This window comes from Ictalurus punctatus, chromosome 27 (assembly GCF_001660625.3).
Source record: "Ictalurus punctatus breed USDA103 chromosome 27, Coco_2.0, whole genome shotgun sequence".
NCBI lineage: Eukaryota > Metazoa > Chordata > Actinopteri > Siluriformes > Ictaluridae > Ictalurus > Ictalurus punctatus.
In genome coordinates, this window is record NC_030442.2 from 392,632 (window position 1) to 405,654 (window position 13,023).

At 38.3% G+C, this 13,023-nt stretch overlaps 1 protein-coding gene across 8 annotated transcripts in view; it reads left to right on the plus strand.

Moving 5' to 3' along the window:
• filip1l (filamin A interacting protein 1-like) overlaps nucleotides 1-13,023 on the plus strand; it is a 32,421-nt gene extending 19,398 nt beyond the window's left edge. For 7 of the 8 annotated variants that reach the window (XM_047151548.2, XM_053676488.1, XM_053676489.1 and 4 more), the window contains 3 exons: nucleotides 184-362; nucleotides 4,469-7,232; nucleotides 11,523-13,023. In XM_047151548.2, the coding sequence (XP_047007504.1) occupies nucleotides 184-362; nucleotides 4,469-7,232; nucleotides 11,523-11,678 (3,099 nt within the window). In that variant the 3' untranslated portion in view covers nucleotides 11,679-13,023. Of the gene's footprint in view, nucleotides 1-183; nucleotides 488-4,468; nucleotides 7,233-11,522 lie in introns of those variants that run through there. The other variant, XM_017459220.3, reaches the window with a different exon arrangement.

A 13,023-nucleotide genomic window follows, 5' to 3' on the forward strand; every position in this document is an offset into this window, starting at 1 on the left:
CATGATGTTTCTTCATCAGATGTTTCCTGTATTTTACCTCCATTTTATTGCCAAGTCCATATTTTTCCTAGGTTTATATATTGTATATTCTGAAATGAATGCAAAATCAGCTAACAGCATAATACTATTTTCATGTGCGTTAATGTGTCAACTAATGTGTGTCTACATTTGCCTGTTTCTTAGCTGGACAAGCTTGTGGAGAAGCAGAGGGAGACATATAGACGTATGCTGGAACAACTGCTGCTAGTAGAGCAGGCACACAAACAGACACTCCACAAACTAGAGAATGAGAAGCGGAATCACAGCGATTACATGAAAAAAAGTGATGAGTTCACCAGCCTTCTCGAACAGGAAAGAGAAAGGTCAGTGCCAGCAGAAAAATTGGCCCAAGCTGAAATTTAAGCAGTCCTTTGTTTGAACATCTGATGAAGGGACATCCACCCAAGTATCCCAGGGTCAGTTGCATCAGCAGAGCTCATGCCTGGAGGTAAGCCTAGTTGGTCATAACTTACTGGGGATAAATTTTAGACTATTCTGTTACTAATTACATAAAGCCTAATGTCCCTTTTAGGGTACATACTCTGTATAATTTTAAAATAAAAAAAAGCAAATATGGCAAATAAAATATTGTATTTGATACTCATTTCTTACAACAGGTGAAACAATGCTTTTTTTAGACAAAAAGTTTAGGAAAGTCTTAGGAAGTTTAGGAAAGTTTTAGGAAGGATCACAAAGAAAATAAGTGAAAACAGATATCTACAACAGAATGTGTGTGAAACATGAAAATAGTATTATAAGGGGAGCCTTTATAATACCATTCTCATGTTTCACACACATTAATCTCATGATAATTAATCTCATGGTCGCAATGCTTCATAAACATTTTATCCATTAATTATTTTCTTTGTGATCCTTCCTAAAACTTGACTTTCCTAAACTTTTTGTCTAAAAAAAGCATTGTTTCACCTGTTGTAGGAAATGAGTACCAAATGCAATATTATTATTATTATTATTTTTTTTGCCATATTTGCTATTATATTTTTTATTTTAAAATTATACAGAGTATGTACCCTAAAAGGGACATTAGGCTTTATGCAATTAGTTGCACAATGTTAAGTAATAGCTTTTAACATGTTTAAGGGCCTTAAATCTCTTGAACCCCGAAAATTGCTGAAAGGGCTGAAACCCAATTGTAATTGTAAGGATTTTTATTATAAGTGGTTCAAGCCTGAAGGGCTGAAAAACAATTGTAATTGTACGGATTATTTATTTATTTATTTATTTATTATTATTCTGCCTTAAAATTGATTGTGCAGACCAAACCGCAAGGCCTAGAGAGTTTAATCTTTGAGAGAAGGTTGTAGCCCAGAGAACTACAGTGTCACAACGTTTTGGCCGATCGGCCAGATGGTGGCGTTATAGTGAGCATGTATACAAAAAGGGCCAGAACCGTTTGTCAGAGACTCAAGTGTCTAATATCTGTGGGATCCTTGGGACCAGACGAACAAAACATATATCTCCGATTTCATTTCTGTCTATAAAGATATTCAGCCATCTTGGATTTTTTGTAAAACCTACTTTTGCAAACTAATCCTAGGTTTTTCATCCAATCAGGAACAACCCAGTGTCAAATGAATCTCTTGAGTTTCACTATCAAAAACTATTGAACTTTTGACTTGAGGCAGCTACGGTATGTGAAAACAAAGGAAGTAGGTGTGGCCATTTTATGTAAATAGATAGAACTCTTGAATGAAATGAGATATCACCAACAAATTTGGAATGCTTATGTTTGCAGACAATCTATCATTGCCCAGCAAAGTTTGCACAGTTTTTCCACATGGTGGCGCTATAATACCAAAAAAACAACAAAATGAAATTGGCTGTAACTATGGAACCGTTGATTCGATTGGCATCAAAATTTGCATACAGTGTCTCTGTCTCAATGTTGCAACAATGTATGTTGCATAGCATGTCCGCCATCGGCCAATCAAATTTCAGTAGCTATTAGACAAGGTTACCAATGGCCGATGGGAATGAAACTTGGTGGACCTATTTGACTCTTGGTCTAAGAGGGTTGTGCAAAGTTTGAAATAAAATCGGCCATAGCTATAACAGGGTCATTTAGAATATGGGTGTGGCAAAATATACTCAAAAGCCTATAAATCCTAAACGTAAAGTTAAAAATTTAACACTAGGTGAGCATGTGCAGCATCTAATTCTAAAGAAGCCTGCAAACTTTTATTGGGATCAGACAATAGGTTGAGCTATAACTGTTAAAAAGCTTTAACAACCATATATTTCCTGTATTGGCTGTAAATTATCTTTTCCATGTCTGATCTAGGTGGCTACAGGCTAGTTAAAGAATACGTAATACCTTTTTACGCACGTTTAAAGGCCTTAAAATGTGGGCTTGAGCAAGTTTATCCCAAAGCATATAACTCATCGAGGAATACTTAGATCTTCTGTAAAGTAGTAAGCTCATGTGACATATGACTCTGAACAAGCACGAAAAAATGTATGTACATTGGACAATAACTATCTCTATAACAGTTAAAAAATTACTGATTTCTTATGGGAAATTAACTGAAATTGCCATTATAACCACTAGATGGCAGCAGAGGACCAATCGTTGGCTCATTCTTCTCAGTAATATAGTTATTTTCAGAAGTTTTTCTTTTGAAATCATATGTAGACATTATTAAAGCATTATAATAACATTTCCAGTCACATTTTGTCAAAGTTTATCACATTTTTGTTCATTTGAGGTATCATGGTTTGCAATTATATCACATTATGATCAAAAAATGAGTTTATAAAGGGGAAACCTGAAGTATGCATTTTCTTACCCATCATTAATTCCAAGTGTCTATATCCACAACAAAAGGTGTGTGAAACCTGAAAATGGTATTATAAAGGGGAGACCTGGAATAAGCATTTTGTTTTTTGTCATTCATATAAAATTTCTAATCTAAGACATATCCAAGACAAAAAAAAAAATCAGCTTTATAACCACTAGATGGCATTCTAATTTCTAATATATGTCCTTGTCCAAGGTCCAATCAGCACATACGAGGACAATTGTGAATCTTGAAAAACATGGCCGCCTTTGCTTGAGCAATGTTCAGCAGCTATTAGACAAGCTTAACGAAGGCCACACACTAATGTAAAATGAGTCCAGAGGATCAAGCAGACAAACAGAGACACTGTATTAGATTTACAATCTCAATATGTAATATTCAGCACCAAACAAGTCCCACAATGTTTAACTCACAGACACAGATCATACTTCAAATCGCTCTGAATTGTTGGGAGATGTATATGATTACTTTCCTCGCCATTCCCACGTACTTGTCATATGAAATTTCCTGTTGAAATTTCCCCCATACACACTCGTTGAGAAATCAGTATCGGGAAACAAAGGGCCATAAACTAATCACCAAACTAATGCAGCCATGTCATACATCAAATGGATCGGCTCAGTGGGAAGATTGCATCATGGGGATGACAACATCCTCAAATTATTGTGCAGAAATGTGTTATGGGTATTTTAGTGACAGCAAGGGCACGATAACCTCTAAAATAAGTGGAATCACAAAAGTACAACAACATAGACATGTGACATGTCAAAACACTCAGCTCAATGAGGAGAACTACATTATGGGTATTCTAGTGATGTCACTTGATATCACATAATGTAAGTTAACCCAGAAAATAAGTGGAATTACAAAACTACCTCACCGTAGGCATGTTACATATCAAAACGCTTAGTGAGAAGAAATGCAGATTGGGTATTTGGACTGCCATAAAACCAATGTTAAAAACTTGAGATAAATACAATTATTACAGATACTGATATATGTCAAATTAATTATGCTTCAACAAACACATGCACACATGTAGCGCCCCCTAGTAACCCGCATGTGAAGCTGCATGTTGGTGTCATTTTTGCACAGGCAAGCACCACTCACATTTTCTTCAGAAAATTTAAATTCTAGTTATTATTATATAGCCACTGTTGGAAAGGGGTGAAATATGCAGAAGATGCTGGAAAACCAAATAAAGTGCAGGACCTGATGGAGTGGGCAGTTTAACTGCTCACAACAAACAAAGGCTTCATGAACAGTTATTGATCATCCAGGTAACACACATTATTAAGCGTATGTAAACTTCTGAACTGGTTTATTTGTGTAAATTAAGTTATTATTGTGTCTTGGACTATATGTAAACATCTGTTATATAAAATAGCTTATTCAGGGCAGTACTAAATAAAAAACTAAATGCAGTTTTGATGATCCCTCTATTTTTTTCATTATTAACATTTTGCAGATTCTGCAAGGCATATGTAAATGATAGATTTCAACTGTATGTCCTTTTACTTGTTTGCTATGCCTTTTTTCCATCGACTACACTGAAATGGTTGCAGTTTCTGACATATTTTCAATTGTCCTTTGATGTTTCTTTTAATCAGACTGAAGCTACTCAATGATCAAGAAAAAACTTACCAGGAACAAAGAGAGGAAGAGAATAAAAAGAAGGTCACCAATCTTAAAGAAGAACTGACTAAACTGAAGTCATTTGCCCTCCTGGTTATTGATGAACAGCAGCATGTCACAGAACAGCTGGGTGAGCAAATTGCAAAGGTTCAGGAGCTGCAAGCTGCTGCCAGAGAGGCCCAAGAGGAGCTGACCTCAGCACAGACCAGGGCACAAAACATGGAGAGCAAAGTGTTGCACCTGGAGGCAAAAATACATGACCAGGCTGTTCAGTTCCACCAAGAGCAGGAAGCCATGAGCACCAAACTGACTGACGAAAACAGCCAAAACAGACATCTGAGTCAGAAACTGTCTACACTTTGCCAAGAGCTGGATGAACTTGAAGCATCAAACAAGGCCCTTCGCAGGGCAGAAGAGGAGCTACAGGAGCTAAGGGACAAAAGTAGCAGTGGGGAGAATGGAAACGCTAACCTTGTGTCAGAAGTGGAAGAGTTGAGGAGAAGAGTGGTAGAAATGGAAGGAAAAGATGAGGAATTGATCAAAATGGAGGATTTGTGCAGGGACTTTAAAAGGAAGCTGGAGAGGGAGTCCATCCAGAATCGTAGTCTGAAAGCAGAGGTGGACAAGCTGAATCACAGAATTATGGAGCTTGAAAAATTAGAAGATGCCTTAGGAAAGAGCAAACAGGAATGTAGCTTGCTCAAATGCAACCTTGAGAAAGAAAGGACAGTAACTAAACATATGTGTAATGACCTAGATATTCTGAGGGTAAGGATCAAGGAACTAGAAGCTGCTGAAGGTCTATTAGAGAAGACAGAGTGGACACTAAAGGAAGATCTTGCAAAACTGAAAACACTAACAGTAATGCTTGTTGATGAAAGGAAAACCATGGCAGAGAAACTGAAGCAACTGGAAAACAAGGTTCAAAATAGCACTGATAAACTTCAGGCCGAAAAGGACAAAGTCACATCAGTGACAGATAAGCTGATTGAAGAAAGCAAGAAAGCTTTGAAGATCAAAGTGGAGATGGAGGAAAAAATCTATATCACCACCAAGGAAAAAGATGATCTGAAGACCAAGCTAAAAGCTGAGGAAGAGAAAAACAATGCCCTTCAGTCCAATGTCAGCATGATGAAGAAGAGGCTTTGGTCCTTGGAGGCTATTGAAAGGGAGTTTTTGAGGAACAAAGCAAAACAAGAGAACATGAAGAGACCCACCCCAAATGGTTTCCAACAGGAAGACAACAAAGTGAAAGATTTAACACAGGAAGAAGAAGGGCTCAGAAGGAAACTCCAAGAGATGAATGTGGTTGAAGATGATCTACTGAAGACACACAATGAGGGTGAATCCTTGGAAGAGAGATACTCCAATGAAAAAGGCCAAATGGAACAATTAGAGATCACAAGGAAGGACCTTTCTAAATACCAACTGGGTGAGAAGGAAAATTTTAACCAAGACATTCTGTATAAGCAACTGAAAGAGGAAGCGATCAAGCCCAGTCATCTGACCGAAGAGGTAGAAGCATTAAAGGAAAAGATACACAATTACATGGGCACAGAAGAGTCCATCTGTAACATGAAAAGAGAATATGCAACTCTCCAGAGAAAGCTTACCCAGCAGGAATTCAGAAACAAGGAACTTGCTAGGGAGAAGGAGAGCTTAACAAGGGAGCTTGAAAGATATCGTCGCTTTAGTAAGAGCCTCCGGCCTGGCATGATTGGAAGACGGTTCTCAGACCTACAAGTCTCTACAAAGGAGGTTCAGACTGAACCAACAGATAGCCTTACACCTACTACTAAGAACCTTAGTCATCTAGAGCAAGCTGTGGTGAATAGGAAAATGTATGAGGAGAGTAATCAACAGTATGAACCCGATTATAATGAGATTACTCCAGCTAAATGTAGTCCCTCACTCAAAAACAGTAATAACCACCAGAACAATACAAAGCTAATTAGAAATAATTTAAAGAGTATAGAGATACACCAGCTTATCAACTGCAAAATGCAAACCACACAAAACGGAACTCATGTTCAGCAAGGGGATGTGTTAGTCACCCATAATCCGAGCCAACATATCCACATCAAGTTGACACCAGACCATAGCCATAAGGCAGTTGCTGTTGAGACTATGAGTTCTACTACAGAAAATACTCAGTTTTATACTACTACAGCAGTTATCCCAACCAGTGGTTGCACCACGAAACAGCAAATTACTATTGACCAGAATGCAGCAGTCTCAATACAGAATAATAAGAGTTCTTACATTGAAATCCCTTCTACACCTGAACAATCAGTGTCACCTCTTAGTATGACAACTTATTCCCAAACAGTGATTCCTGAATTCACAAGTTTATTGACACCAGACAGTGCAATGTCACCAACTGAGATAACAACAGTTACAACAAGAGTTTCTGATAGAGCACAGGAGACAGAGGTCAAAGCAGGTCACACTATATTCTGTGCAACACCACAAAGACAAAATAACTGGCATGATGTGCATAGGTATAATAATTCAAGTCCAAGTGTCATCACCAATGAAGACAAGAAAATTCAAGTTCCCTTAGACCTCCAGACTATCAACAGCAATACAGAACCCCCCAGTCCCTGTTATTCTCCTGGCCAGGAGCAAAGAACCTCAGCATTATTAAGCAATGCTCTGGCCAAAGTTAACAGCAAAATTGTTAGTAGCATCAGGATAAAGCCTGCCTCAACTCCAATCCCACAGCTGTCACAAATTACAGTAAGTAGTGTCTATAACCGACCAAACTGTTAGTACACCCACATACAATACACTCCAGTCATGATTTGATTTGATTTGATTTGTATGACTCGAATCAGTTTAATTTCTCATAATATTTTGAACAAAATTTTAATAAAGAAAAAAAAACGACTGAAAAGACTAATTTTGTATTTCTGCAAAACCATGTGCTTTTTGTCTGTATAAAACTAAATAAATCAAACATTGCTAAGAACAGAACTTTAATATTGTAAACAAAATGTACTACAGGTTCACCATAACAATAAAACTGATCAAATCTCCCAACATTTTGACTGATAAACAAAGTCTCTGGCCTGGGGAAAATTATGGATTGACACATAATGAAGTCCATAGCACCTCTTACCACCACCGTTCACCAGAAATACAGCTCCAAAGTCATCTAAAATGCCTGAGTTCCACTGCCTCTTTCTTGGGCTCTGTTGTCTGAGCCAGTTGATTTTCATGGGTTTTATTTTCCTAAAAGTCTTAGCCACCTCTGCATTTCTGCACTGGTGTCAGTGGTGGTGTAGTGACACTCCAGCCTCAGTGTGTATTGTCTCTGGCATCCCTTATGGCTCTTCAAAGGTCATATCTGGCCTTTCTGTAGTCACTGTGACAAATCCAGTGGAGCGGGCATGTAGCACGGATCAAACCTCACAGTTTATCCACGGCTTTTGGTTGGGGTATGTCCAGATCTGTTTAGTGGGTGCAATGTTGTCGATGCTCATGTAGCTGGTTACTACTGAAGTGTACTCATCCAGGTCAGGAGTACAGTCCTCATGCATAGCAGTGTTCTTAAACACCTTCCATTCAGTGCATTCAAAGCAGTCCTGAAGCAGCTAATCAGATTATTCAGTCCACACTTTTACAGTTTTACTTACTGTGAGGGTTTGCTTGAGGAGTTGTCTGTATGCAGGGTAGAGGAACACTGAGATGTGGCCAGACTGTCCAAAGCGGGGGTGGGGTGCAGCCTTGTATGCACACTTCACGGTACTGTACAACTGGTCTAGTATGTTTTTTTCTCTTTGTAGGGAGATTAACATGCTGTTGGTATGTTGGAAGCACATTCCATAAATCACAGTGATCGAAGTCACCTGCGATGATAAACACAGCATCTGGGTGTACAGTTTCTTGTGTGTTTATAATGTGCAACCGAATTAAGTGCTGCTGTGGAGTTCACGTGTGGCAGAATGTAAACAGCCAGGAGAAATACAGCTGTAAATTCTCTTGGCAGATAAAAGGGCCTGCATTTCACTAATAATTGTTCTGTCACTTGAGCAGTGTTTACTGACAATCTACATGTCTGAGCACTACTGGTTGTTAATGTAGATATAGGTACCTCCACCTTTCTGTTTCCCAAATACTGCTGTACAGTCCCTGTGGTGGATGGAGTGCATCTACAGGTGAATCGCAGAGTCCATTGTGTAGTCAAATAGCCAGGATTCTGTGAAAATGAGCATGCAGCAATCTCTGATTTCTCGCTGTGATATGATCCTAATTCTAAGTTCGTCCAGCTGGTTATTGAGGGATGAGATGTTTGCTAGCAGTAAGCTAGGGAGAGGCAGTCAGTTTGCTCTAGCCTTTAGCCTAGCCTGTAGCCCACCTCTCTTGCCTAGTCACTGCTTAGATTGCTCTTTCCACCACCTACGCTGATCACTCCATTCTGGTGTTGGTGGGCCTCACTGATGTGAGCTCGGATGCAGGAGGTAATCCAGATCTGACAGACTGAAAGAAAGCTTGGATGTTTGTTTTCCAATTTTCAGTAGTGTTTCTCTGTCTTATGTAATGAGTGCAGATGATTTATGTACATTTAAGGATTTAAGAAATACTAAACAAACAAAAATATATGACAAATAATGATGGCCGCAGGAGGAGTACACAGACATCTGCTACGGTGGGTGCCATCTTGGTTATGCAGTGGTGTTTGCTTCTATGTAAACAAAGGTTGGTGTACAGATGTATCTGTTTTAAAAAATAGTCTGTGAGCCCTCTCTGGAAACGCTAATCAAAAACTGCAAACCATTCTGTTCATCATGGGAATCCGTTGTTTGTTCTGATGAATGTTTACATTTCACCACAAGCCTAAGGAATCTGCAGCAGAACCACCCGGACTTACTCATCATTTTAAATGACTTCAACAGAGCAAAACTCAGTGACGAACTTCTTAAATACAGGCAACACGTTAGGTGCCCAACAAGAGGAAAAAACACTCCATTGCTACACAGTCAGCCTAGTTCACCTCCTACATACAAACTGAAATTGGCCAAACCTACCTAGGGAGACCTGTGAAGAGGTCTCCCCTGCAGAGCTCCGGTGGACAGGGGCAACTGGAAGCCTGAATGCTGCCAGCTTTGCTGGCTCATTGGAGACTGTAAGACAAGAAAAAACTTTTACTGACGGAGGATATGTAAAGTCATGCACATTGAGTATGGAAACTGAACTGTCTACGGATTTCACAAACAAGGAGAAAATCATTCAGAAAATAAAAGACGTGCCCCTGTCAGCCCGAACTGTGCATGACCGTGCTGTCTTGATGGCACGTGAGATAGAGAGGGTAAAGAGCATGGATATAGGCTTAACTTTGGCAGATTTTCTTTCTCTTGCACTGGATGAGTTTACAGAATCACATGCACACATGCACTCACACACAGAAGAGATTTTTGCAATGGTTTTTTTGAGAAAAAAAAAAAGTATAAACTAACAAATGGAAAAAGGTTCCTGACCCCTGCTCCATAACCTTCCCTGTAATGCCAACCAATCAATCTTCAGGGGCAGGACATGACACAGGCCAGTAGGTGGTGGGCTGCAATGCTGGGGGGCAGGGGGAATAAAAAAACAATAGTAAAACCTATAGAGGAGGACAGGTGGCCAGACCATCACCCATGTTAATTTTTATTTACATTTTAGCTTGTTTTATTAGTTACATCAGTGTGGCGACTTAATAATAATCTCCTTGTATAAAACTCTAGTCTAATTGAGATTTTTGTTCTTGCAGTCAAATTCTAGTGCTGCTTGAATTCAGTGTGAAGGTATATGAGTATTTCTGAATGATACTGTGCTAATGATTTGTTAACACATTTCCCTGTGAAAAGAACAGTAGGATAGAGTGGGGTTGTCTCGTGGGAAAGTTATCACATGGTTTATACCTCCAAACACCAAAGGAACTAAAGAAATAGCTTTTTTGTGTGACTTCATGTTCTGAGGTCAGTTTCCTCTTCAAATGTAATCAAAGTCACTCTAATATTACTTTTTGACCTTTTAAAGTAAAAGAACTGTAGCACTTCATATTTTATGTAATAAAACTTTGTCAGGTGTGAAAAAAAGTTCTATTTTTTACTTTGAGTGGAGGAAAGAACTGTAGTCCTTGAGATATAGCTACAATTAGTATACCGTACATGTCCGTTTGTTACAAAGACTTACAAAGTAAGTTACAAAGTAAGCACATGCGCATACTTTCCCCAGTATTAATTGAAGGAAATTACTCACAAATTATTATGATAATGTGTAATCACCTACTGGGTTGCTGCTAATAGTATTAAACATTATTGTAAAATGATTATTATATTATTACATGCAATGTACAATATATTATTTATATTACTCATTACAGATTTGGCTTATTTTGGCTGGTTCTTTTAGTAAGTTGCTGGATTTGACTTTGCTTAACTATTAAGAAGATGCAAGATGCATAATTCTGGGCCTTAGGACTAATTCTTTAATGTGTCAAATCAATGGCAGAATCAGCATATAACTTCCAACAGACATTGTGACATATAAACATGGCCACCAAGGGCTTCATCTCCTGACACACACACACACTCCTGACTCGATCAAACACACTATAAATAATACACTCAAGCATTTATCTGTGCAAAGTATGGCTCAGTGTAGCCTTGTATCCTGACATGTCAAGACTTGTTGTTTATGCTTATTTATCTGGTTATGATCTTTGTCTGTCCCCTGATTTCAGAATCCTTCAGAAAAATGCCTTGTTTTTCCCATTTCTTTATTGCCTGACCACTGCCAGACTTTGACTTTGCTTCACGATTTGGATCTGTTTGCCTGTTGTAACAATACAGCCTTTGACCAACACCTGCATGCATCTCTGCCAACTGACATAATGTGCTATGATGTTATATATCACACCCAAGAAATGTAAGAAACAGTGAATAGTGTAATAACAATGGCAGATCGGCCAATGGGCATATGAACCCAGAATGACTGACAGTTGTGCAGGTGTGTTGACAATGTCCTCTTCTTCTTTCCCAACAGGTACCTGTTGAAGCATTCCAGCAGTCTGGCCCCACAAGGATACCTAAACCTAAAGCCTACAGTACACCAACAGGAACAAATTCCACGGCTGCGCTGACACAAAATGCAGGAACTTCCCAAGCACTGCCGAAATTGGGGGGAAAACATATACAATGACTTGAATACAGGGGACCTGTTTACAAAGACATAATGAACATTATTTCAGCAACGTTTCAGAAACTGGGAAGAATTTTACATGATTTAATATTTGTTTATTTTTGGCATTACTCATCAGAAAAAAGCAGAAATTTCTGAATTACTTGTGAACAATTCTCATGAGAGACAGGAGAAAATAAGATCAAAGCCAGTAAGTTTCGTTATATTTTTAATGTTGAATCAGACCGAAACTGAACTAGACTACCAGAGATCCATTATATTTTTAGAATACACTCCAACTCCCATGGTCCCTTCACACATTACAAGACCTGACAACATTAAAACAAGAAGTCTAAGTACTAGAAAATGATTTTATTTAACTTAAACAGTCTGTAAAAAATACAGTGTTTATATTGCTTAGGTGCTTTAAATTTCTGTGCATTTTAACAGTGTAAAGCAACCCTTTGTCCAAGAAGAATCTGATTGTTCTACTGCTGTGCAAAACTGACCCTACAGAATAACCATTCTGTATCGTGCTGTCACTCATTCCACTGAAGTTAATGCATCTTAAAGCACAGAAGTGAATTTTCCTTGATTTTGGTGAAAGCCTCAAAATGAATATTAATTGATATTTTTCAGATATGAATCACAGAAAAGACTTATTTTAAGACCACTATAACAGAAGTACGCTATTTGACCAATAGTATGTGGACACCTGATCGTCACACCTATATGTGGGCCTTCACCAAACTGTTTCCACGAAGTTTGAAACACATAAATGTGTAGAATATTTTTGCATTGCTGTAGTATCAACCCTACTGAACACTTTTGGGATGAATTGGAACTGGCCTATGTGCCAGGCCTTTTCGCCTGACATTAGTGCCTCACATATGGGTGTGATTAGTCAGATGTCCACCTCTGATGATTTGTGTTCTCTGTTGATTTGTTGTCATTAGCTTGATGAAAGATCCACATATGGATTTTAGGCTAAATTATGCTTGTATTTGCAATGCTGTTAATCTCCATGAGAGTCCCTGCGCCCATCAGCTACCACATAGTGCTAAAAAATTATAGGCAATTTTTTTCCTGTCGGTATAAATACTGTTTTATCATATTTAATTACCTTTTTTTTTCTCCAGACAAGATTATGATGTTCATTTCCGATTAGTTGTATCTGATTCCAAGATTGCTAATTGTTTGTACTTAGAGCTACGTAAAGTTTAGCGGAGTTTAGGGGAATTATGGGTCGCATATAGAAAGGGTTTCTAGCTGTCCGAATAGCTTTTTGTTATGGCAGTGGTCTCTAATTCTTTATTTTGAAATGTGACCATTTAGAATCCACTAAATTGTGTAATTCTTGAACTGA